Source organism: Seriola lalandi, unplaced genomic scaffold (genome assembly GCF_002814215.2).
Source record: "Seriola lalandi dorsalis isolate HSWRI2012SDOR001 ecotype SW California unplaced genomic scaffold, Sedor1 jcf7180002054376, whole genome shotgun sequence".
In the NCBI taxonomy this organism is placed as follows: domain Eukaryota; kingdom Metazoa; phylum Chordata; class Actinopteri; order Carangiformes; family Carangidae; genus Seriola; species Seriola lalandi.
Window position 1 is genome coordinate 202,116 of NW_019524929.1, and position 21,633 is coordinate 223,748.

General features: G+C 42.9%; 1 protein-coding gene across 1 annotated transcript in view; it reads right to left on the reverse strand.

Moving 5' to 3' along the window:
• Nucleotides 1-776: 776 nt before the first annotated feature.
• The window catches only part of efna3b (ephrin-A3b), a 53,614-nt gene continuing 32,757 nt past the window's right edge, over nt 777-21,633 (reverse strand). Inside the window, exons 3-6 of the mRNA XM_023408935.2 lie at nt 9,687-9,979; nt 8,377-8,442; nt 7,071-7,148; nt 777-1,251 (exon numbers count right to left, since the gene is read on the reverse strand). Of these exons, the coding sequence (XP_023264703.1) occupies nt 1,133-1,251; nt 7,071-7,148; nt 8,377-8,442; nt 9,687-9,979 (556 nt within the window). The 3' untranslated portion in view covers nt 777-1,132. The remainder of the gene's footprint in view (nt 1,252-7,070; nt 7,149-8,376; nt 8,443-9,686; nt 9,980-21,633) is intronic.

Below are 21,633 nucleotides of genomic sequence, written 5' to 3' on the forward strand. Positions count from 1 at the left end.
CACCGTGTGCTTTAGTTAACCTCGGAGATGACAGAGGACTAACCGAGTACTTCAAAGACGGGGACAGAAAAGTAACAAAGCAACTTATAACATCAATAAACCCTTGCAGTTTCTGTGTCAATGGCACATCTACGTCCCTCCCGCCAAAATGATTTTTAAGTGGATGATTCATCGTTTAAATGCTCTGTATTTTCCCCCTGACCCCATCCAGTTCTGGTGCCTTCTGTAGAGACTGATGGTGAACACAGGATGACACAGCAGAGTGGAGATGGCAACTAAAACACTGGTATCTGGAGTCCCGGGGTGTGTTTGTGTATGAACTATCAGCTACTTTGACCAGTCTTCTACACAGGACCAGCACAGTTCATCAGCTGGGTCCTTTTTTTTCCTCTATGGACTGGGACAAGTTCCCAGCATCAAGATAACATCAACAATAACATCAACAAAAAAAAGGCAATTTCAGTTCAATTCTGCTGAGATCTATTTGATTCAGTTCATCTGAGTTCATTTTAAGTCTTGTTGCAAGAAACTATGGCAACTAGCCCTAAGGAAGTGTTTTAGCCAATCAGATCCAGGGGAAAGTCTTCAAATGGTTTTCAATTGGGTGGTTGGATTTGATGCTTTTTCTTCTTTTTATTATGATTTCAGCCCCGCCCATCTCATGTTGTATAAATGCTTTGTGTGGTGTGCGTGATTCAACAAGCTCAACCTATGGCCTGTTCAGACACACACACACAAAAACATAGACATACACAAATGCACACTCGCACACAAGTCTACCACACCTGCATCTGTGTGCACAGGCTGACTTTAATGCAATATACAGTTCAGTCTGTGTCACGAAGCGCCTGAAGGTCTTTAAACTCCACCAAAAGCACACTCCCTCAAACACACACACACACACACACACACACACACACACACACACACACACACACACACACACACACACAGATGCTTGAAAACTCTCATTTCAAAGTCTTGCTCCTCTTGCCTTCTGCTCTATTTGTGGTATCTTAACACTCCTTTCCTCTCCTCTCCTCTCCTGACTCCCCCACTTCTCTCCCACCCCCTGATACTGTACACCCTCCCAAGGCTAGTTGGCATGGTGACGCTGATGGGATGGCCGTTGCTAGGAGATGAAGTGAACGGCCAGAAGGAGCATTGTCACGGTGAGGAGAAGGCGATCCCTGGATGGGCTGCTTCCGCTGACGCTCTTCTCCAGCTTGGGAACGAAAGGGTTAAATTCATCTGTAAATACAGAGACAGAGAGGAAGAGAGGAAAACAAAGAGGGAGAGTGATGTCTTTATTTTCATTTATGACAATGCTAGCAGAGAATTTCTCAACACTTGCAAACCTTGAAAGGAAAATTTAAAAGATAAGTTCTTCTGAGCTTCTAAATGTGCTGTAATCTTGTTACACAGCACGGCCATAACTAAAACATGACCAAATGTGTTTCAATGAAGCAGCCTGACTGAACAAAAGGCAGCACGCACTGTCTCACTCCCACTGAAATGTGGTTAGTGTGCTACAAAGACAACACAACAGTGCCCCAGCAGACTGCAGCTGTTATTAGAAAGCTCTCATTGTTCTTATACAGTGACACATTCCCAATCAGACACACTACTTTTACATACAGACATACTGTATATAATGCAGCTAATCTATCTGTATTTGCACCTGGTGGTGTCCTAAAAATAGTTTGTGGTTTTTCGTCGCGGGGTTACGCACCGAACACCGATGTCTAGTCGAAGAACAAAAACAAGTCAGCAGACAGTTCGCTACATGCCTACACTTCTGAGACACACATGTGGCGAGACGCACCCTCTGTAGTCACATGATTAATGAGACTGGAGAACAGACAGTAGCACAATTTTCTGTCTGTACAAAAGTCACGCTGATGCTGATTAGTAACTCCTGTGTTTACGGTCCGATTGGGATGGAAGTGAAGTGGGGATGTTGTCAGTGTTTCCACCCGGCACCAGATCTAGTTCCAGAATATTTCCAGCTGCTCTGTGGGTCAGACAGCAGAGTAATGACTGGCTGACACCTGGTTTTAGAGATGGCCTCCTCTGGTATGCTCCGCTGGCCAATCTAATGAGGTCTATGCAGCAGTGGAGCTCAGGTTAAATGCTTTGACCGCTCTGTAACTGAGCATGCGGCTGGGGGGTCAGGACACTGTGTTACTTTGCCGCTGACAGACAGAGGAATGTGGTCTTGAAGACACAAACAGCAGACTGCAGAGAATCTGGCACAACTGGTTCTAAAGTCCGGCTATACTAATCGCCTCATTACACACCTACACACCCACACGTACCCCCCATCTCTCACTAACTGTCACAGATAAACACATAATCATTAGCGTGCATTTCTTGGTGCAATGTTTGTGCGAGAGTGTGCGTGACGTACATCGTGACCCTGATATGTTCTGAGCCAAACATCAGGTTGCACGAGGAAGCTGTGTGTACGTGTAGCTATGTGTGTGTGAATGCACGCCACATTTTGGGGCAGAAAAGCAGGCATCTGCCTGATAATGAGGAAGTTCAGACACCTGGAGGCGTCAAGGAATCTGAATGTCATGTTGACAAGAACAAAGAGACTCCTTTCAGTCCTTGATTGTGGTCTGTCTGTACGCGGTGTACTTGTGTGTGTCAACATGAGTGTGTATGTTTGTCAGTAGCCATCAACTTCAGTGGCTTCTGCCTGAGCTAAAATGTAAGAATATGATGTCATATAATGACCTAAAAAACAGAAACCCCTTGTACACTGTTCAATTCAATACAATTCAATACAAAAGTCCCATAATAAACACTTTATGAAAATAATTATCTTTTATTGTTGTTGACCACTCTGGCAGATTAGTGTTGATCCAACTATGTGTTCATCTTCTTTGAAGTAATAACTTGTGGTGTTCCCCGACTACAACGTCTCATTAAAAGGTAATTCCAGGGAAGTGGTAGGCTGAGTACTTCTGTTTGTCGCTGGTAAATTGAGTTTCACATATAAAAACAGTGGAGAGTCATCGTAAGATCAAGAGCAATTGTCTAAACTTGGTTAGAGAAGCATTGGTTTCCCAACCAAGGGCAACTAAATATAAACTGATGGAATATTTCTAACTTCATTTCTGGGAAAGTCTCCACCTTTTCAAACATCAGCTGAGACAGTTCATAGTGTAATTTTAGTTATAGCCTCGGGCAGAGCCACTATAAATAAACAAACTGAAACAGAAGTACTATTTGGAGGGTATAATTGATAAGGTGAGGTTGATTCTATGATCCATTCTTTTCGCTCCATAATCCAAATCAGGCAAATTCTATCATGAAATATGGTGCCATGTGATGTTTGGTTATATCCCTAATAAGCATGAGGAAAACAACTGATTTGATAGATTTATCTGTGAACAGTACAAAAAATAAAAATATAAAAGGCAATTACCACTGACAGAACACATGCTGAACATATACACTGTAGGATGTATGGAATCGGAGTATAGTGTATTAAGTATATATTTATCAGCGTATCCAGTGTGATTCACAAGCCTTTATTTGGCATCTTTTGAACTGATTGAATTAAAAAATTCAACAGATGTTTCTCCAAGTGTGATAATAACTGAGATGACAGAGTTCTTAACAGCTTGTGTGTGTGTATGTTCTGCCACTGACATCCAACCTGATGTTGCTGGCAAAGCACACCAAACACACTATCGCTTAAAGGAGTGGTAATTGCTACAATAAACCCCATTAAAGAAAAAGCTTCTGATTTCTCCACTAATGGCCGGACCTGATCGTCAGATGCTGTAACCTGAGCCAACAGGGTTGGTAAATGAGTATCCTCCCACTGAAAGCCATCAGTAATCACATGGCTGCACGGGGAGCTGCTAGCACCATTCCATCTGTGTTGTAAATGAGATCTAAATGAAATCTAATACTAGAGGCCGTATTCAGGAGGGAACCACTGTTGAGCTGTAGACACTGATTGAAAGGGGCAGTGTCCAGGAAATAAACTGTGAGCAGTGAAGGGGAGAGAGAGCGAGTGAGTGAATGAGAGAGAGAGACGGGTGGTTTACAATATGATCCTGCAACATTCAGCTTAGTTAAACATTTTCAGGCACGACAATCAGACGGATTGGAAGGGAGCAGTTAGTGCGTGTCGCCTTGTGTTTGTGTGAATGTGCTGATGTGAACTTTGAATAACAGTAATTAAAACTATGATGTGATGAGTCTAATCTGCAGTCAGGAGGACTGAGAACGAGGGAGGGGAATAGGAAACTGTACTGCTTCTTTGTTTTTAGTTCATTTCACAGCTCCCTGCTGATTTCCTCACTTCCTCTTGCACCACTTGGGTTATCCAATTAATTTAATTGGCAACACAGCACTACAGGTGAAAATGACCCATAGGAGCTGAGGTAATTTGTGCTCTGCTATTGTGTCAGCCATTCACTAAATATTAACAGTATTGTCATGTACTCCATTTTCCTTATCTGTTCAAGTACATTGAATACAATTATTCTTCTGCAAAAATAATCTTTTGCTTTTCTTTATATTCTTGTATGTGCTGTACCTTGTAAACAGTTGTGTACTGCATGTGATTTGTCCGTCTTTTTCAAGTGGATCTTTTATGTTACTGGGCGAAGCATCTTTTAAATTTACTGTGTGTTTACAAGTATGTGCTGGAGAGGAGGGAGGGAGTAAGTGGTGAGGATACGTGATGAGAATGAATCGCTCAATCATATAGTGGCAAACAAAAGTACTGGTGAATTAACTTAAATCTGTTACCATAAGGTTAAAAAACCATGAACAAACAGACACAATATAATTTTGAAATGAAATTATTTCTTTTTTTATATTGTTTACATCACTTCGATAGCATTAATACATGGAATGAAACCCTAAAATTAATATCATTTTGAAAAAAAAAGACGTTAAAAGAGGGAAACTCAAAAAAACTCAATTTCACACATCAAAAGGTGAATAAACTGAGTTTTAGTGGCTTTCCCCTCCACTGCATTCCTACTTGTGCTCTGGGAGGAAAAATGGAGGATGGGAATTAAAGGGCGGGAGGATGAGGAGGGCATGGAGAAAGGAGATGGAGTGAGAGAGAAACGAGATGAAAGCATGATGAAGTGAGGAAAAAAAAAAAGTAAGGGAGAGGTATCTCAACAAACTCATATGACCTGCAGCCATTCGCGGCAGCCAGCGATGAGTTTTCTTATGACAGTTACGAGTACAGACTGATTTATCCCATAAGCACACGCATTCAGGCGTGCACGTGCACACATATGAACAACAACACAGCAGCACGTTTTACAGGCTACCTTGGAAAAGAGCGTGAAAACTAGACAGGATGATGATTGATACCCGTGTGTCTGTTTGTGTAATGGGTGGCGTCTAGCTGGGCCAAGCTCGCTATACATGTTGCCATTGTGCTACTGCATTGTTGTTGCCATAACAACGAGAAGCAACCACATGATCATCTGAGATATTATCCTAAAGTCTGTCACTTTTTGATTTACTGCTCAGCTTCTCCCTTGAATTGCTGCCAAACACAGTTCCAGCCGTAACAGATTTAGCAAGATTCCCGTGATTCCCATGAACGCACCAGTCGTGTAATCCTGACGAGAGCAACATAAGGACAAACGGTGAGCACTTGCCAAGATCAAGAACTACAGAACTACAGGAAATCCGAACAGACCTTCCCTTTTCTGAATGAATTTTGAGTTATTTTTTGGTAAATCACCATGAAACTCTGTGTTCTTTGCTTATCCGGGTGAAAACAGCGAGTGTGAAATGAATATGCATGTAGTTGTTTAGCAGGATCAGCAGCTTGCCAAGCCAGCTGGTGCTGTGAAGTTAACTGTGCTGGAGGTTTCTTTTTAAAACAGCACATTTTCAGTTTGGTTGGCTTCTTTTGATGCTGTATGGCCGATGAACCGGTCACTCTGCCATCACATGTTATTGATCAATCTGCTGTCAATATTTAAAGAACAGATGATATTCTACAAGGGAGTTATTTTGTCTGGGAACTCATGGAGTGAGAGACACAACCTCCCTTACTTGTCTAAATCCAGTTTTTGTCCCCCTGCATTTTTTAAATTTCACCGTCACAATTACAATGACTCACCAAAATCTCTCTAATCTAGAAACGTTAAGTTGTGAAAATGTAAGAATGTAAGAATTACTAAAATGTGCCAACAGAGCGGAACAGAATTGTTTGGGGACTTTTTGCTGCCTGAGTTTTGCCTGTCAGGATAGATACAGGTTGTCCCGACTATATGATTGGTGGAGATAGTTGGGGCTGGATGCAGCCTGACAGGATGCTCTGCAGAAACTTGCACCAAAAATAAAGATCATCGGACAAAGCCAAGACAGTAAACAACAATGCTCTTTATATAACAAAGTTTATAGTTTAAGTTCCAAATATTTCTAATCTAAATTTTATTTTCTGTAGAGTTAATCCATTAATAATGCAGAAATTACCATTCCTAATTAATATGTTAGGCTACCATTATAATGAATGAATGAATAATGAAAGGCAAAAAGACCAATTTTATCACCATGTGTGTCACTTATTAAGCTGTTCTCTATAAATGCAGAAAATATTAATGTCCCACATCCACTGGGAGACATTTTCATTACAATGAACATGGGCACTGCAGGTTAATTTGAGTCAATCCCACATACGCCCTCCTGTAGCTGTAAATACTAGTGCATCGAATGTCTATTAATCCACTGCTGAAAACAAATGCATCATGCTTTAAAAAATTAAACTATATACAGTATTTACGACCACTTTTAAAAGTTTTACAGACAGGGAGGGGAAGTTGGAAAGTTTTTTGTGGGATTTGTCAAAAAAAAAAAAAAAAAAAATACAATAGAATAATTACCCTGTAATTTCAGTGTCGAAGCTTAAGAAGTGTGACTCATAATTTCATGATTTGAGACTAATGTGATCTGAATGACAAACAAGTCTGGGTCTGTTTTTTGGGAACCCAGACGGGCCGGATATATGTGCTCCACACTTACTCAACGTTATGTGTGTATAAGTTTAAGCGATTGTGTGTACGACTCACCGATATCGTCAATTTTTAGGCCTGGTCTAAGTGTGTAGTCTGGCTCTGTAGGCTCTGGCTCATCGTCCACGTCCGAGGCTGAAGGAGGGAAAGAGTGAGAGAGGAGAAATCGAATGAGACGGGAAAAAGAAGGAGAGGGAGAGTGAGGGAGCAGGGGTTAAACCATTTCTCCAACCCAAAGGATTTTAATTACATCCAACTTGACATCTTGAGAGAAACGCGCACAAGAGTGGCAAAGGCAAGGGTGTAGGGGTTAAAAAAAAAAAAAGAAAAATCCCCCAGAGCAGACAGGCTGACAAGCCATAACATCAACCAGCAGCCCTGACAAAGAGAGAGAAAATGAGTAAGCAAGTGAGACAGAGGGATTGAGGGAGAGAAAGAGTGAGAGGAGGAAGGTGAGGGCAGGAAGATCAAACTGAAGAAGGCAGTGTGTGAAAAGGGATGGAGAGCAATGGAGTCGGGGGGGTGGGGGGTGAAAGAGGGAGGAGAGGTTAATACTACAGGGCTGTGGAAGTTAAAAGGACCGGACAGGCCAGGGATCAAAGTCTGTGTGTACATGTGTGTGAATGTGTGTGAGTGTGAGTGTGATTGTGAGTGTGAGTGTGTGTGTGTGTGTGTGTGTGCGTGTGTGCTCTCTCGCGTGCGTGCGTGCACGTGAGAGAGGGTCGAGAGATTGAAGGACGGCAGGAGCGCGAGTGAGAGAGGTTAACACTATATATACATAGCCACCCACTGACCGCACACAGCAATAAATGGATTCTGACAGGGAGCGAGGGAGGAGGGGTGGAAGGGGAGGAAAGAGGGAGTAGAGGAGAGGAAGGAGGTGGAGGGATGAGGGCCTTCAAAGCTGAAGCTGCTCCTTTCTGCTGCTATAGAAGGATAGAGAGGAAGAGAACGACGGGAGGAACAGAAAGAGAGAGAGAGAGAGAAGGAAAGAAAAGGGGAGCAAAGCGGGGTTCTGTGCTGTGAGTGAAAATGCTGCAGGGGAAACTCAGCAGGAGTATTAATAGCTCTGCCTCCTTTAGACTGTATGTAGACTGTATATGCATCTGTATGCAGCCGGTGTGTGTGTGTGTGTGTGTGTGTGTGTGTGTGTGTGTGTGTGTGTGTGTGTGTGTGTGTGTGAGTTAGAAGTGTGTGTGAGTGGCTTTCGGAGGAGCCTGGTGCCTGGAGAACAGGTAAAGAGGCCAGATGGGTGCAAGTACAGTCTGCAAACGGGTCCAAGCATTGCATTACAGGTCACACACCACACACACACACACACACACACACACACACACACACACACACAAAGTGACAGACTTACCCGTGGAGCAGCAGACGTACACTCGTAGTCTCAGACAGCTGCGGCCGTGGTGATGGGTGGGCGTGGCTGTGAAACATAAAGTGCAAAACTGATCAACATGGTGCTAGCCTGAATTCATGTGCTCATAGTGCTTGTATTCAGAGTTGGACACAACTAACTGCAACTGCTTAACTGCAATTCACCAAATGCTGTGGATAGTTTAATGTTGGTTGTAAAAGCAATGGGTTAAAAATGTTCAGATCTGATCTTAACGCAACACAAAGGTTTGTACAGTGGTGTGAACAACAACTGGTTGTCTTGAACAGCTGTTTTGTAAGAAAGACAAACGTTTTATGCTGGTATTTATATGGTGTTTAAAAATCTGATATATTGTGTATATAGTAATGTTCCATAACATAAACAGATAATATAAAAAAACACTCTTGATATGCATCCCTCACTGAGCAGGACATTTTACAGTTGGAAAATCAGCTCGTCAGAGTTATTATGTAATTGTCACACTCTTTCTAAATGACCTCAGACCTAGTTTGGCATTTCTGTATTCCAATTATTTTTGGTAGTTATCAGCCAGCAGATACACAAACACCGAAATATGCGCAATGAGCTAATACAGACTGATGTATCAGTCGGGCCGACTTAGAAGTCGAGCTCTTATATATAATCATTTGAGGAGCATATTTCTCTGGCTGTATGAACATAAGTGAAAAAACAAGTTTTTTTTAAGGCCAGGAGAGAACTAAACCGAAGCATGTCTTTGTAGTAAACCACGGTGCAGCTTTCTGTTTTTGGTGCAAAACAACTTTCTAGAGACGTCTCCCAGAAAGTAATGTAGGTTAAATGAGTACAGCGCTCATTATGCAGCCATTTAATGCATGAGACATTTATCTTTAGCCTGAGATATTTGTTTTCAAATTGTTTTATGACTAGCTAAAAGTTCATTATTTATACAGTGTCATATTAGCACAAGGTGTTGAGAGTTAATTTGATTAGCAATCAACAAAATGGATGAGCCCATCTGACTGCAGGGTGATATGATTAGATGTGAAGCAGCAATTTGTTATGCAGAAATTACCTGAGGACAAACTTTGACTAATCTGAACAGAGGATTCATCAAATCCATTTAACAATAAAGAAAATGAACATTTAATCTACAGGAGTGTTTGTCAGATCATAGCTCTAGTCTCATTGACCTCCTCCTGCAGGAATAAGAATAGTTTATCCTCCTTTTCCATTTATATTGTGGGGACATACAGTCCACTAGCACACAATATTGATATGTATTGACATGATATCGGTTTGATTCCACTCACAGATGTAGTAGTACTCCTGTCCAACGTGGAACTCGTAGCCCAGCGAGAAGGCGCTGTAGCGCTGGAACTTCTCGGAGAACTTGATGGGTGCGTGGGGGGCGTGAGGCCGGTTACACTCCCACCTCTTGAAGCCCAGCTGGGGGTCACAGTTCCTGTAACCACGGTAACTGACCATGTAGAGGACGTACTGCTCTCCGGTGCCAACCATGCGCTGGCTGTCATTGTAATGAGGGCAGTAGATGTCCAGGTAGTCGTTGACGTTCACCTGCATTGTGTAGCCTTCCCTGCGCAGACTGGAAACACACAGAGATTATATCAGTATACATTTGAACAATGACTTCCTCTGTACCCTTAATCAAAGGGTTTCATGTTGACATTAAACATTACTGCATATCCACACCATTCTCGTCTTTAACAGGAACACGCAACAAAACACAGGATAATGTACAAAATCAGGAAATGCACCACTTTTATATTCAGAAATGTGACAATAAACGGTGTTGTTAGTACTGCACACAAAATGTACACAATGCTTTTCACTAAACGCTATTATTTCAATAAACTCACACAGTCGTGTTTTCTCCATTAGCACACACGCACTACAAACACACACACACACACACACTACAAACACACACACACACACACAATTTAGCTGCATTTTTGTTTCGCCATAGTTTCCATAAAGTTCCACATTTTGCATTTTTGCTGTTAACTGGCACTAATTCCAATTACACACACACCATTTTTAGACACACACACATTTCTGGCATTAACGCAACACTCCCTGTCACATACATCACTGCAGAGAGAGCTTAACATCTCACGTTGTTGTAAGGTATGTTGTGTTTCAGATGCTTGCTGCTTGAATGTTCACCCAGGGGTCAAACAGATCTTTGTTTGAGAGTTATCCAGTTATTAATAACACTAAAGCAGGTGAGTGTGTGTGTGTGTGTGTGTGTGTGTGTGTGTGTGTGTGTGTGTATCTGAGGCTGCAGGGCTGCTGCATGCAGAGAATGCGGAGCTGGCTCTTCAGTATGGACTCGAGGCCCCAGGGCCACAGCTCCTTCTCCTGGTGTCAGCGTAGCGTTGTCCCCTAACCCCAGTGCTCGTACATCAACCTGAGAGCAACGTTGCGCTCACGTCAGCCGTCAACGTCATGGCCACGTCGTCCCCCCCCCCCCCCCCCCCCCGCCCAAAGCTCATATATCAGCGTCAACCCTAAAAAAGACTCGGCTTGACAGGAAGATAAGGTCTGATTCTATGTGAGCGTGTGTATGTGTGTGTAGACGTGTGTGTAGTTTGTGTGACAAAGTGAAATAGATTCTTTCCTGACATCCAAAAGCCCTCTTTTTCTCCCCATCACAGACACGGGCCCATATCTGTGTGACAGAGACAGGTTGCAGTTGTAAATCATACACACACCGATGAGCATGTGCACGCGCACACACAAACAGACAGACACACACACACACATTCTCAGATGTTCTAGTGGTGACACCATAAAATCACAAGGGGGCAGCAGTGTGTCATCCCCAGCCTGATGCTTCCGCTCTACCTCTTTGCCAGTTCTAGGTCATGTCTCTAGGGAGATTATTATTCAATTATTAAATGAAGATCGAAACACTGTTCCCAATGTCTCCCTCTCTCCATCATTTCTTACTGCGCTCTTCAAATCCTTCCTGAATTTGTCTTTTTCTCCCTGCTCTCCATTTCTCTCCTCCCTTTCTTTCAGAGCAACATGAACGCAAGATTAATTGTTCGACATCTTTTTCCTCTCCTCTCCTCTCTTCTCCTCTCTCCTCTCCTCTCATTACATCATTTACTAGCCTGCAGAAGAGATTTACTTCTTGTGGTATTAGTGGCAGAAAAAAGCGTAAAATGCTTCAAGGGAACTATATTTATAGTGAATGCAAAAAAGAGAGAGAGGGAGATATGGAAAGCGAGAGAGAAAGAACATGAGTGAGGGATGAGTTTGGTTCCACCAGGGAGGCGTGAATGCAAATTGAGTAAAAAAGCAGTGAGAGCCAGAACGGAGCAGACAGAAAAAAAAAAAAAAAAAAAAAAAAAAAAAAGGAGGCGGTTGGAGAGTTTTACGCTACCAAAGAAAAGCACGTTCTCCGAGATGAAGGGATAATGGGAGAAAAGAAAGAGAGAAAAATGAGGGGGAGGGCAGCTCGGAGCATCTTGAGTAATCTGAAAGCAAATCACTTCTCAAAGATAAAAGCTGGCTTTAGGATTCCCACTGTGTACGTGTGTCTATTTGTATGTCTATGTGTGCACCTGCTTCGGTTTGTGTGTGTGTGAACAAGCGTCTCTATGTGTGATATCAAAGCGTATCACCTTAAGCTGCCAACTTTTTATATCAGTGTGACATATTTAAGGTGTGTGTCTTTGACATAAATTCACACAAAAACAAACACTAAACATCCAATCCAACTAAAACTAAATCCACCATCATGTAGAAAAAGTGGCATCGCAATCCCTTAACGTTGAATTAATCCATCTGAGACCACAATATGTTTTAGTTTCAAGGTCGTGGATAATCAGAAAATCAGATGCGGCCAATTGCAGAGGGAGTAAAACCATTGTTTTTAATCTTTTACCTCTGCAGTCTCATTTGTACGTGACAATGATTTCGCATTAGCAGAAAGTTGCATCAAACAAAACGCTCCTTAATTGCCCCTAAGTTGCATCAACAACTTCGCATTAAATCATGTACAGAGCTTTGTGAAGGTAATAAATCTGTGTTTGAGACAAGCCATCAGGACCAGCACGGGGCTGGGATGTTATTCTGGTTTAGTGGCCACACTGCTGTTGGTCATGTGACATCCTCTGGCCCACAAAAACTCTCTGCCCTACACATGCAGGAATGGGCTGCAAAGTATGGCTCTGGCTTCAAGTGCGGTTTTCTATTACAAGTCATGATGTTCATCTGTGCCAGTTGGCCAAGTTGTGTGTTTTTAACAAATTTTGTTTTGTGCTGTGAGTGAGCAAAAAAAAAAAAAAAAAAAACTCTACAACATGATGCAATCCAATACAACAGTTCAGTACAAACTATTTGAAACGTACAGTAACTGTTGCATCCATCGCTGGTACACAGTCACTGTAGTAACAAAACAGAACACAGTATAACAAAAATAAGGCCTGTTGTGTGTGTATTCACTTATGGTTAAGAATAATGTGCAGTTTAACTTTGACTTTGCATTGATAGATATCAGAAATGACTCCAGTCAGTTCGTCAAGGTGAGATACACAGATCCTGCTTTTGGATTGGTGCTTTGTGTATAATCCAGACTGGAGGTCTTGACGAGGTGGAAGAAAAAGTGAGACTGATCCCTGTTTACACAGTAAATTATATAGAATGTGACTGTCGCTGTGTCAGAGAGGTGTTGATTCAACTTCTAATTCTGTGGCTGTTGTTTTTGTTTTTGTTGTTGTTCTACTGGGCTGCATAATCTGGTGGTGTGTCTGGAGTTTGAGCGCCTGCAGTGCATGTCAATAAGTTCAAAAAATATATTATGCAGTCCCATTCAACAACAACACAGTCACAAAATGTACCAGAGGATACAGTAACCGAATGTACTCGTCTTATTGTACGAGTCATTTTTTAATTAATTGAATATTTATTAAATAGAAATTGTATTGCATTGTAGAGATGTTTTTATTAATATAATTTTATCTTGAATGGTTTATATGAATGAATCTGCTCTATCAATTGAATAGAAACAACTAAAGGAAAATTTCAGCATTTGTTTTAATTGAATGAAAGCTCCACGAACCGACCACACAGTGACTTCAATTTAAGTGTTTATGCTCATCATTTAAGTGAAGCAGTTAGATATAAACTGTCTTTTGGGGATGTGCCTCTTTCTTTTGTGCAAAGTTGATGTGACAGCTCCATACAATCGCAATCACATTATTCCTTCAGTCTGCTTCAAGACAAAAGAGAATGTAATAAATATTTTATTTTAAAAAGCTTGTTTCCCAAAAAATTGTGAATAAAAATCCATTCTGACTGAAAGGCCTTTTTCCGGAGGCTCTTTTTTATTCCCCCTTTATGACACTGGAGTTTATTGGATAGCAATGCTCCCCGAAACCTCTAAATAAAGAGAGATGGAGAGACACAAAGGTGGAGTAGCTTATGAGACGTCATGATGTGTTGCTGTCCTCTGCTCTCTCTCGATGCCTCCCTTTCCTTTTGTGTTGGATCAACACTAATTTCCTCTCTCAAAAGTGATACCTGGCTCCTTGAATCTGATGGCAGCGAGAGCGCAGAGATGGAGCAGGACACTTTTTTATTAACAACACAACTCGGAGGAGCCGAACCAGCGGCTTCCAAGAACAGAAGAACGCTTGTATACAGATCCATCGGAGGGATGGAGCGATGGAACGATGGAGAGAGAGAGATGGGTGGATTTATAGGATGAGACGAGGGGTAGTCGGGGTTAAAAGCTGCAGAGTCTGGCCACCAGGGAGCGTGGGGGTGATAGCGGGAGGGAGCGAGAAGAAGCAACAGCTAAGAGCAAGATCAAAGTGGGCCTGGATCAATGTCACTACTGTAAAATCACATCAGAGGGTGTGAGAGGGAGGGAGAGAGAGAGACAGAGAGAGAGTATGTTGCCTATATAAATGCAACATAATGCCACAGAGTTACCCCCCGCCTCACTATTATCTGCCTGGCCTGTTGGAGCACCACATAAATAAAACACTTTGACAGTAACAGCAATCATTCCTCTTTGTTCTCTGTTGGTAAAATGGTAGATTTTGTAAAGAAGGGGGTGGGGGGGGTCTGGGCACTGGGGCCAGTGACTGTAGCTGTCCCCTCCTCATAGCATGGTGTTATACTGAATATATAGCACACTTTATTGTGGACAATTTGTCAGGTGGGAAATGTTACTTATTAAAACACGTTTTGCACATGGCTTATTAAACCTTCTTGTCATGACAGGTCAGTAAATGTACAAGAATGTCCCTTAATAGCAACATTTTAAAATAATCCGATTAGTGACCTTGCAAATTGCCATGGAAACCGGGAGACGAAAGGCATAAGGAAGCACGATGCAAGAGTCAGCCACAGTGGGAGACTTGAGGAGGCGCAGCTCAGCACACCGAGGTCCAGTTAGCGAAGTGGCTAACTACTTTAACCCCAAATAACAAGTTTGAACTTTTCCTAATAAATAGCTCTTAATTGTTTTAGTACTAATAAGCCTTTTCAAAGTAGGAAAAGTAAAGGTGTAAACAATGAAATGAATGATGGCTGAGTTCCATTTAGCTGCGTGCATACCGACTCACTGTCACACTGTCATGTCTTGCTGTGACACCTGAAGAGAACGAAGCCACTGGTGATGTTGTTAGTGCTTTTCCTGCTGGGAAAAGTCAAAATGTCGACTGTGAGAAAGGCCTGATGCTTTTTTTTAATTACTAAGGAAGCTAAGTTTTATTTTTAACAGTTATTTCCAATGCCCAACGATGAGTTCATCATCTACATACACATGCAAGTTTTAGCTTTTGCTGTCCAAAAATAATAAAAAGTGAAAGTTACTTATTTCAAACAGTATTATAATTTAATAATATAATAAATAATAATAATAATATGACTTTTTTCTTACGGTGAGATTCTTATTTATGATGAATATTGGCCTGTTTGTCTCTATCTTCTCTCAGTTATTGTTATTTTGTCTCCTTCTAGGTTTTTGACAGTGTGATGTTATTGATTATAGATTTTATTTTTAAAAAGTGAAATGTGTGAATTATCTCAAGGAGTTTAATTCACCTAAATGAGAGTGTGAGCAGGAATTTCGTGTCATGTTTTTGTCTCTTATAAGACTTCTGCCATTTTGTTGAACTGATGCATCGGCGTCTGAATTTTCTTCTGATCAGAGACGACGCTTGCTGCCAACTATCACAGTGAAATGTCAGCGCACACATGGACACAGAGATAATTCAGGTGTCCAAGCTTTTGTGTTCTTTCTAACTATGAAGTACTCAATGATCAAAAGTAAAGGACCATGGGTGGCTGATTGGGTTGCAAGAGTATAAGTGTCAGTGACTGTGAGCATCAGCAGACTGCCAGAAAAACATGCATGCCAAGATAAATCAAGGTTAAAGAAAATCAAAGGAGACACTTGTGATGGGCACAAGGTTGGGCTGGATTAAAACTTGTCCAGCAGTGTCACAAATGATTGCCAATCAGGACTTAAAAGCCACTCTGCCTCCTGAGGCCAGAATTCTTAATCCCATCTCACTTCGGTACAGAGATGCTAACATTGTTGCGGGAGGACTCCAATCAGCCAGCAGAGCGGGAGTTATAATTGAATGGCTCCCCCATTGAATGGAGACGCGCAGAGATCTGCAGCATCAATGAGGCCCTCATCAAACACAGACAGGAGTCCTTCCTGCTGTATACTCCTCTTCCTTCTCCCTCTGCTCTGACTGTCTGTCTTTACCTCCATTTGTTCTCTCGTGATGTTTCTAAGTTTGCTCGAGAGAAATCATGCAGACCAGGGTTAACAGAAGAACTTGTGTGTATGATATATTCCCCTTAGTGGTGCCATCTAATTCAATATGGGTTAGCATTGAAGATTTTGATAGGAGTGACTGCCGGTGAAATAAGAGCACCACCTTTCTCTGTTCACAGCCGCCGTCTCTTTCTGTTCTTTTCCTCTACATCCCTCCATCATATCCCCCTGGACTAAAGGAGGAACATGCATGTGTGTGTGTGTGTGTGGGCTATTGTGTGTGCGTGTGTGGAGGTGGGTGGGTGGGTGGGGGGGTGTGTGTGTGTGGGGGGGGCGTTGTAAGGGGTCTGATAGGGTGTAGTGGTTGAGTAGGTTCTAAATTCTCACCATTTAAATCAATACCTGTCTAGAGTGTGTCCAACAGACTGGAATATGCTGCCTTCTCTCAAGGCCACTACACACACACTCTCTCTCTCTCCCTCTCTCTCTCTCTCTCTCTCTTTCTCTGTCTTCTCTCTCTCTCACACACACACACACACATACACACACACACACAAAGTCCTGCCCTGCAGAGCGATGGTTCATCATTGGTAATTGATCAAAGTATTACAGCGAGCAGGGTTTCTTGCCAAGCGGCCTCACACTCAGCACTGACATGATCCCATAACACGAGGAGCATTCTCCAAATCTCTCTCTCTCTCTCTCTCGATTTCCATCCTTCTCTCACATCTTCTCCCTCGTTTGCCTCAGTTTTCTGCTCTCGTCCCTCTTCTCTCTCATGCTCTTAAACACTTTTTCTCTATCCCCTCCTCCTCTCCTTTCTCCATCCATCATCCTCTCCCTCTCTCTCTTCCTCTCCGCCCGTGGATATTGACTGTGTGATGTGAGAGAGAGAGAGAAAGAAAGAGAGAGTGTACCAGCAGCATGAAACTTAATGGCAGGCGTTATTAGCCCCTTTGAAACGAGCTGTCTCGCTTTCACACAGCCCCCCACCCCCCCGTTCAACAGACACACTCCCGAGCCATTACGCGCACAAAGAGCATGTTCCCATGCACATGTATGTTTTTGCAATCAATCATACATGCTTTACTTTGTGGGTTTTGTGTGAGCGCGCACGACACAGATGGATGGGTGTGAAGAAAAGAAAATGAACAACTGCGCAAAACAGCAGATGACGAAAGCCAAGGCCGAAACACATGCGGAATAAGTAGACAAAGAGAAAGAAGAAAAAAAGAGAAAAGCCAGTGGAGATCAGACACGTGGGCAGATGAAAGGATGAACGACACAAACGGGAAGGAGGAAAGACAGAACACTTCGATTAAGAAAAATGTTGTTTAACCTGTGAATGAGACCAGCACTTGTGGTCTTTACCTTAATTTGCGTGTTTATTGATTTTGTTTTCAACTTTAATTTATCGTCCCTTTCACCACCTTCCCACCCACGCGGCCTATTTTATGCTCCAAAGGGTTTCTTCACTTTAAGGCGTCTTCTATCCCTCAAACCCCAAGTGTCATTCACTATACTTTTCTGCCAACACCAAGCAATCTCTCTCTCTTATTCTATCACTTTGCTCCCACCAATCCTTCCTGGGCCACTCTATCCCTCTGTGTCCTTACATCTCCCTCTGTCTCTGTTCCCAAAGCCCTTACAAGAGCAAGAGTGATCCCATCAGACACTGTGCCAGCAGAGGCAACACAGAGAAGAGAAAGAGAGTGTATGTTCCCTAAGCTCTCCCATGATTGATAGTGATCCTGTCTGATGGCTGTGTATAGACTCAGCACTCAGTGAGACATTACCCTCTGACCCAGCTATTGATTCTTGCAATGGGCTGCCCCGAACACACAACACTAGCCCTGACCCTGCCCGTGTGCAAACCACATACACACAAAAAAAAACAAATGCACACATAGACGGACACACACACACACACACACACACACACACACACACACACACACACACACACACCCGCCTGTGTGTACAGTCCCTACAGATTGATAGTTTGGCGGCGTCCTGTGAAACCTGATCAATCTGCTGCATAACAATCATTCTCCCCTGCCTGCCTCAGCCCACTTCCTGGCCGAGTCACATGGCACCTGTGTCCCGCTGACTGATGTGTTTGGGTCAGGGTCTGGAGGCTTGGATGTCAGGGCTGCGGAGAAAAGAGCTCCAGCGCTCGTATACACCGTTCTCGACAACAACAACAACATTACTCAGATCTCTCTCCTGAGCCACATTTAATAAGTGATCCGGGGCAAGAAACAACGCTTGCCAGGCAGAAGGACAATGTGGAATAGGAAGTAGCGCAATCCATCAAGCAGACCTGGGTCAGATAGCATTTGAAAATCTTCCTGCACTTGCTTTAACCTACTTGACCTGCGAGGTGGGTGGGGTCTGCCATATAAAAGATATCAGCTGCTAAAGGAAAGTGTCTAAAACTCACTTTGCGTCTCTTCTGTGCTGTGTGTGTGTGTGTGTGTGTGTGTGTGTGTGTGTGTGTGTGTGTGGCCAACTTAGCTCATGCAAGAAAAACTACACCCTATCAAGCACTTCAAACGGGGTAAAACAAAGGCTCAGAATGATTTGCAGCCGTTATTTGACCCATGTCCGATATCACAGCGAAGTTAAACACGGAAAGGATTTTTTCGCCACTGAAAGTCCAAGGAGGCGAAACCAGAAAGAAAAGCGAGACAGAGAGGAGTGCCAACTGAGCTCCAGCCTAATGGGCTTCCAAGACAAAACCACAGCTGGCTTTCAACATTAGTCTCCATGACGACAGAAGAAGCCCTAGCTGTGGGGCTATTGTACCAAAAAAAAGGGGGGCTACAGGGGTTCATTGCTTTGTGCAAAAACCCATCTATCCCCTCTTTATCCACCATCTCTCCTCTGTCTCTCTAATGGCTAATTAAGTACCACTTATTACTATTTCACATTATCACAAATTATCAGTTATTACTGTGGCAAATTCTGTTTTTCACCGTTTTCAGGGGGAGACCTTTTTTTCTTTTTTTTTGGTACATCTGAGATTGGTTGAAAAATAAACAAAGAATAAAGGCTAAAAGCAGAGGGGGAGAGCAGGGGTGTGTTACTAAGGGCGACAGGCAAAATCTGAATTGGTCATGTACTGTACAAGCAGCTAGATGTGCAGCTCTGTGTGCCTTCTCGTGTGGCTAAATGGGACATCCAAAGGTGAAATAAGGACAGAAGTGAATATTTTATTAAAGTTTAGACGCTGTTACTTCAGTTACATCGCTCTCAAAAAAAAAGGCACCATTCTAAAAGTCTGCTATCAGCTATTTAATATTCATCTGTCCAACCGTTTAATTTGCTCCGAAAGAGACAAAAACAGCGTGCAACAAGGCCAGAAACAAAACAAGCAGTTCTGTTACTCTCAGGCAAAGACAGATGGATAAACACACACTCATACACGCTCTCACGCACGCACACACACACACGGACACACAAGGGCAGTGAGATAAATAGTAGACTTGATAGGACAAGCAGGCACCAGCATGAAGTCTTTAAGTGTTTAAATGCATCTGGGTATTCTTGTCAGATAGAAGATGACACCGAGCTCAAACAGTTCAAGCATTATGGATGTTCTATTAATGCACTGTGACGTGTGGAATTAATTAAGTGTATTCACATATATTCCGTCACAAAGGGCTGAAATTAAAGCATGCAGATTGAGACACAATGCTAATCTAAGCGATACGTGCTCAATTACCCATTTAGGAAAATAATTTCCTTGCATGGAATCATTGGAGTAAAACACCGAAAAGAGAACAGGAAAAACGCATCATGCATTCAAAAAGACAAAAAAGAAAATGTTCAGGCTCACTTCATCTCCAGAGTTTTCTATTTTTATTCTTTATCAAAGCAGGGCATAAAAGACAAGCAGAGCACAGATGTTTCAGTGCTGAGACCTTCCCCGGTGCACAGGCCAGCGTGATAACGGAAACAAAAAGATTTTCGCTGGGTGATGAACGAGCCAAATCTCCATCAATGCCAGATTTTAACTCCATTAAAATCCAAAACACAATGGGCTTAGAAGTGGTGATACATTCAAGAGTGGAAACTTTGACTTTGTGCAGCATTACTCAATGCGGGGGGGGGGGGGGGGGTGTTGAACAGATGCAGCTGTAAGCTTTGGGTCAGAATCTTCAATCAGTCTTTCCGTCTAACCAGGCATGAGAAATGTTTCCAGCCAACACTGGGCTCTGAGTCCAAGCCCTGCTGCATGATGTCTCCCTCGCCCGCCAGTAAATGACCTGTCAGAAGCGTACGATTCTGCAAAGCTCGTGAGAGTCGATATAAACAATGACAGCGTGAAAGTAGAGCAGGACAATGAAGAATCATATTAGCTTGTGGACGGGCGACGACAGGCCACATGCTCCTCCGTGGCACGGCAACTGAAATGTAAATAAATTGAGGTGTAGATGAAGAAAACCTGTTGGTCTACGATTACTCACATTAACATCGAAAGCCAGCTTTTTCTTACAAGCTTCTGCACCTGAGTGTGAGTGTGTGTGAGTGCGTGCGTGTGTGTGTGAGTGCGTGCGTGTGTGTGTGTGTGCGTGCGTGTGTGTGTGAGTGCGTGCGTGTGTGTGTGTGTGCGCGTGCGTGTGTGTGTGCGTGTGTGTGTTTGTGTGTGTGTCAGTATTCCATGATGTGGCTGACTCTCTCCACTGAACATAGCAGACTCTGTCAGACTCGACAGTCTATCAGTGGAACATCCCTCTCCCGTTTCCCTCCCCTCTCTTTCTCTCTCTCTTTCCCTCTTTCTACCCCCCCTACTATCACTCACTCAGCCCTACTCTCCTCCTCTGTCTCTCCATCCTTATCACTGTCCTTCCATCTGTCTCTCGTTCAATTTTTCATTTCAGGTTCAATCTTTTTGATGTCCTCTCACTCCTCCTCCGACGACACCTCTCCCTCCCTTTCAGTCTTCCTCTACTGGCCTGTCAATCTGTCGTCCCCGCCCTCCCCCTTTCTATCCCTCTCTTTCTCCGCCGCGAAGTCAATATGCCTCTCCATGTGGTGGCGACCTGTCAATCATCGTATGACAGTCAGCAAAATGTGCATTCATGTGGACCTTGTGTGTGTGCGCTTGTGTGGGGGCAGTTCTAAGCGGGTTCTGAGAGCACGTGTGGCCAGCAGAATATTAGAAATGAATTGCGCCTGCACATCGAGATGACCAGATATCAGAAATTATATATCTTTTATTAGTTTTGCACCAAATTACATGTTGTCACGTCCACATTCTTCCAACTCTGTGCATTTTGGCGTGCAAAATGACAAGCAACTTCTAAGATACTGTATCATGGACTTGACAAAGCAATTCCACCGTGCCAAAAAGGGATTTTTTCCCCCATCTGTATTTGTGTGTGGGTGTACTGCATGTGTCTGTGCAGGCACAATGACTTACTGCTTTAATTTAAGTGGTAACGCACATAGACCTTCTTTATTTTTTATTATTTTGGCAA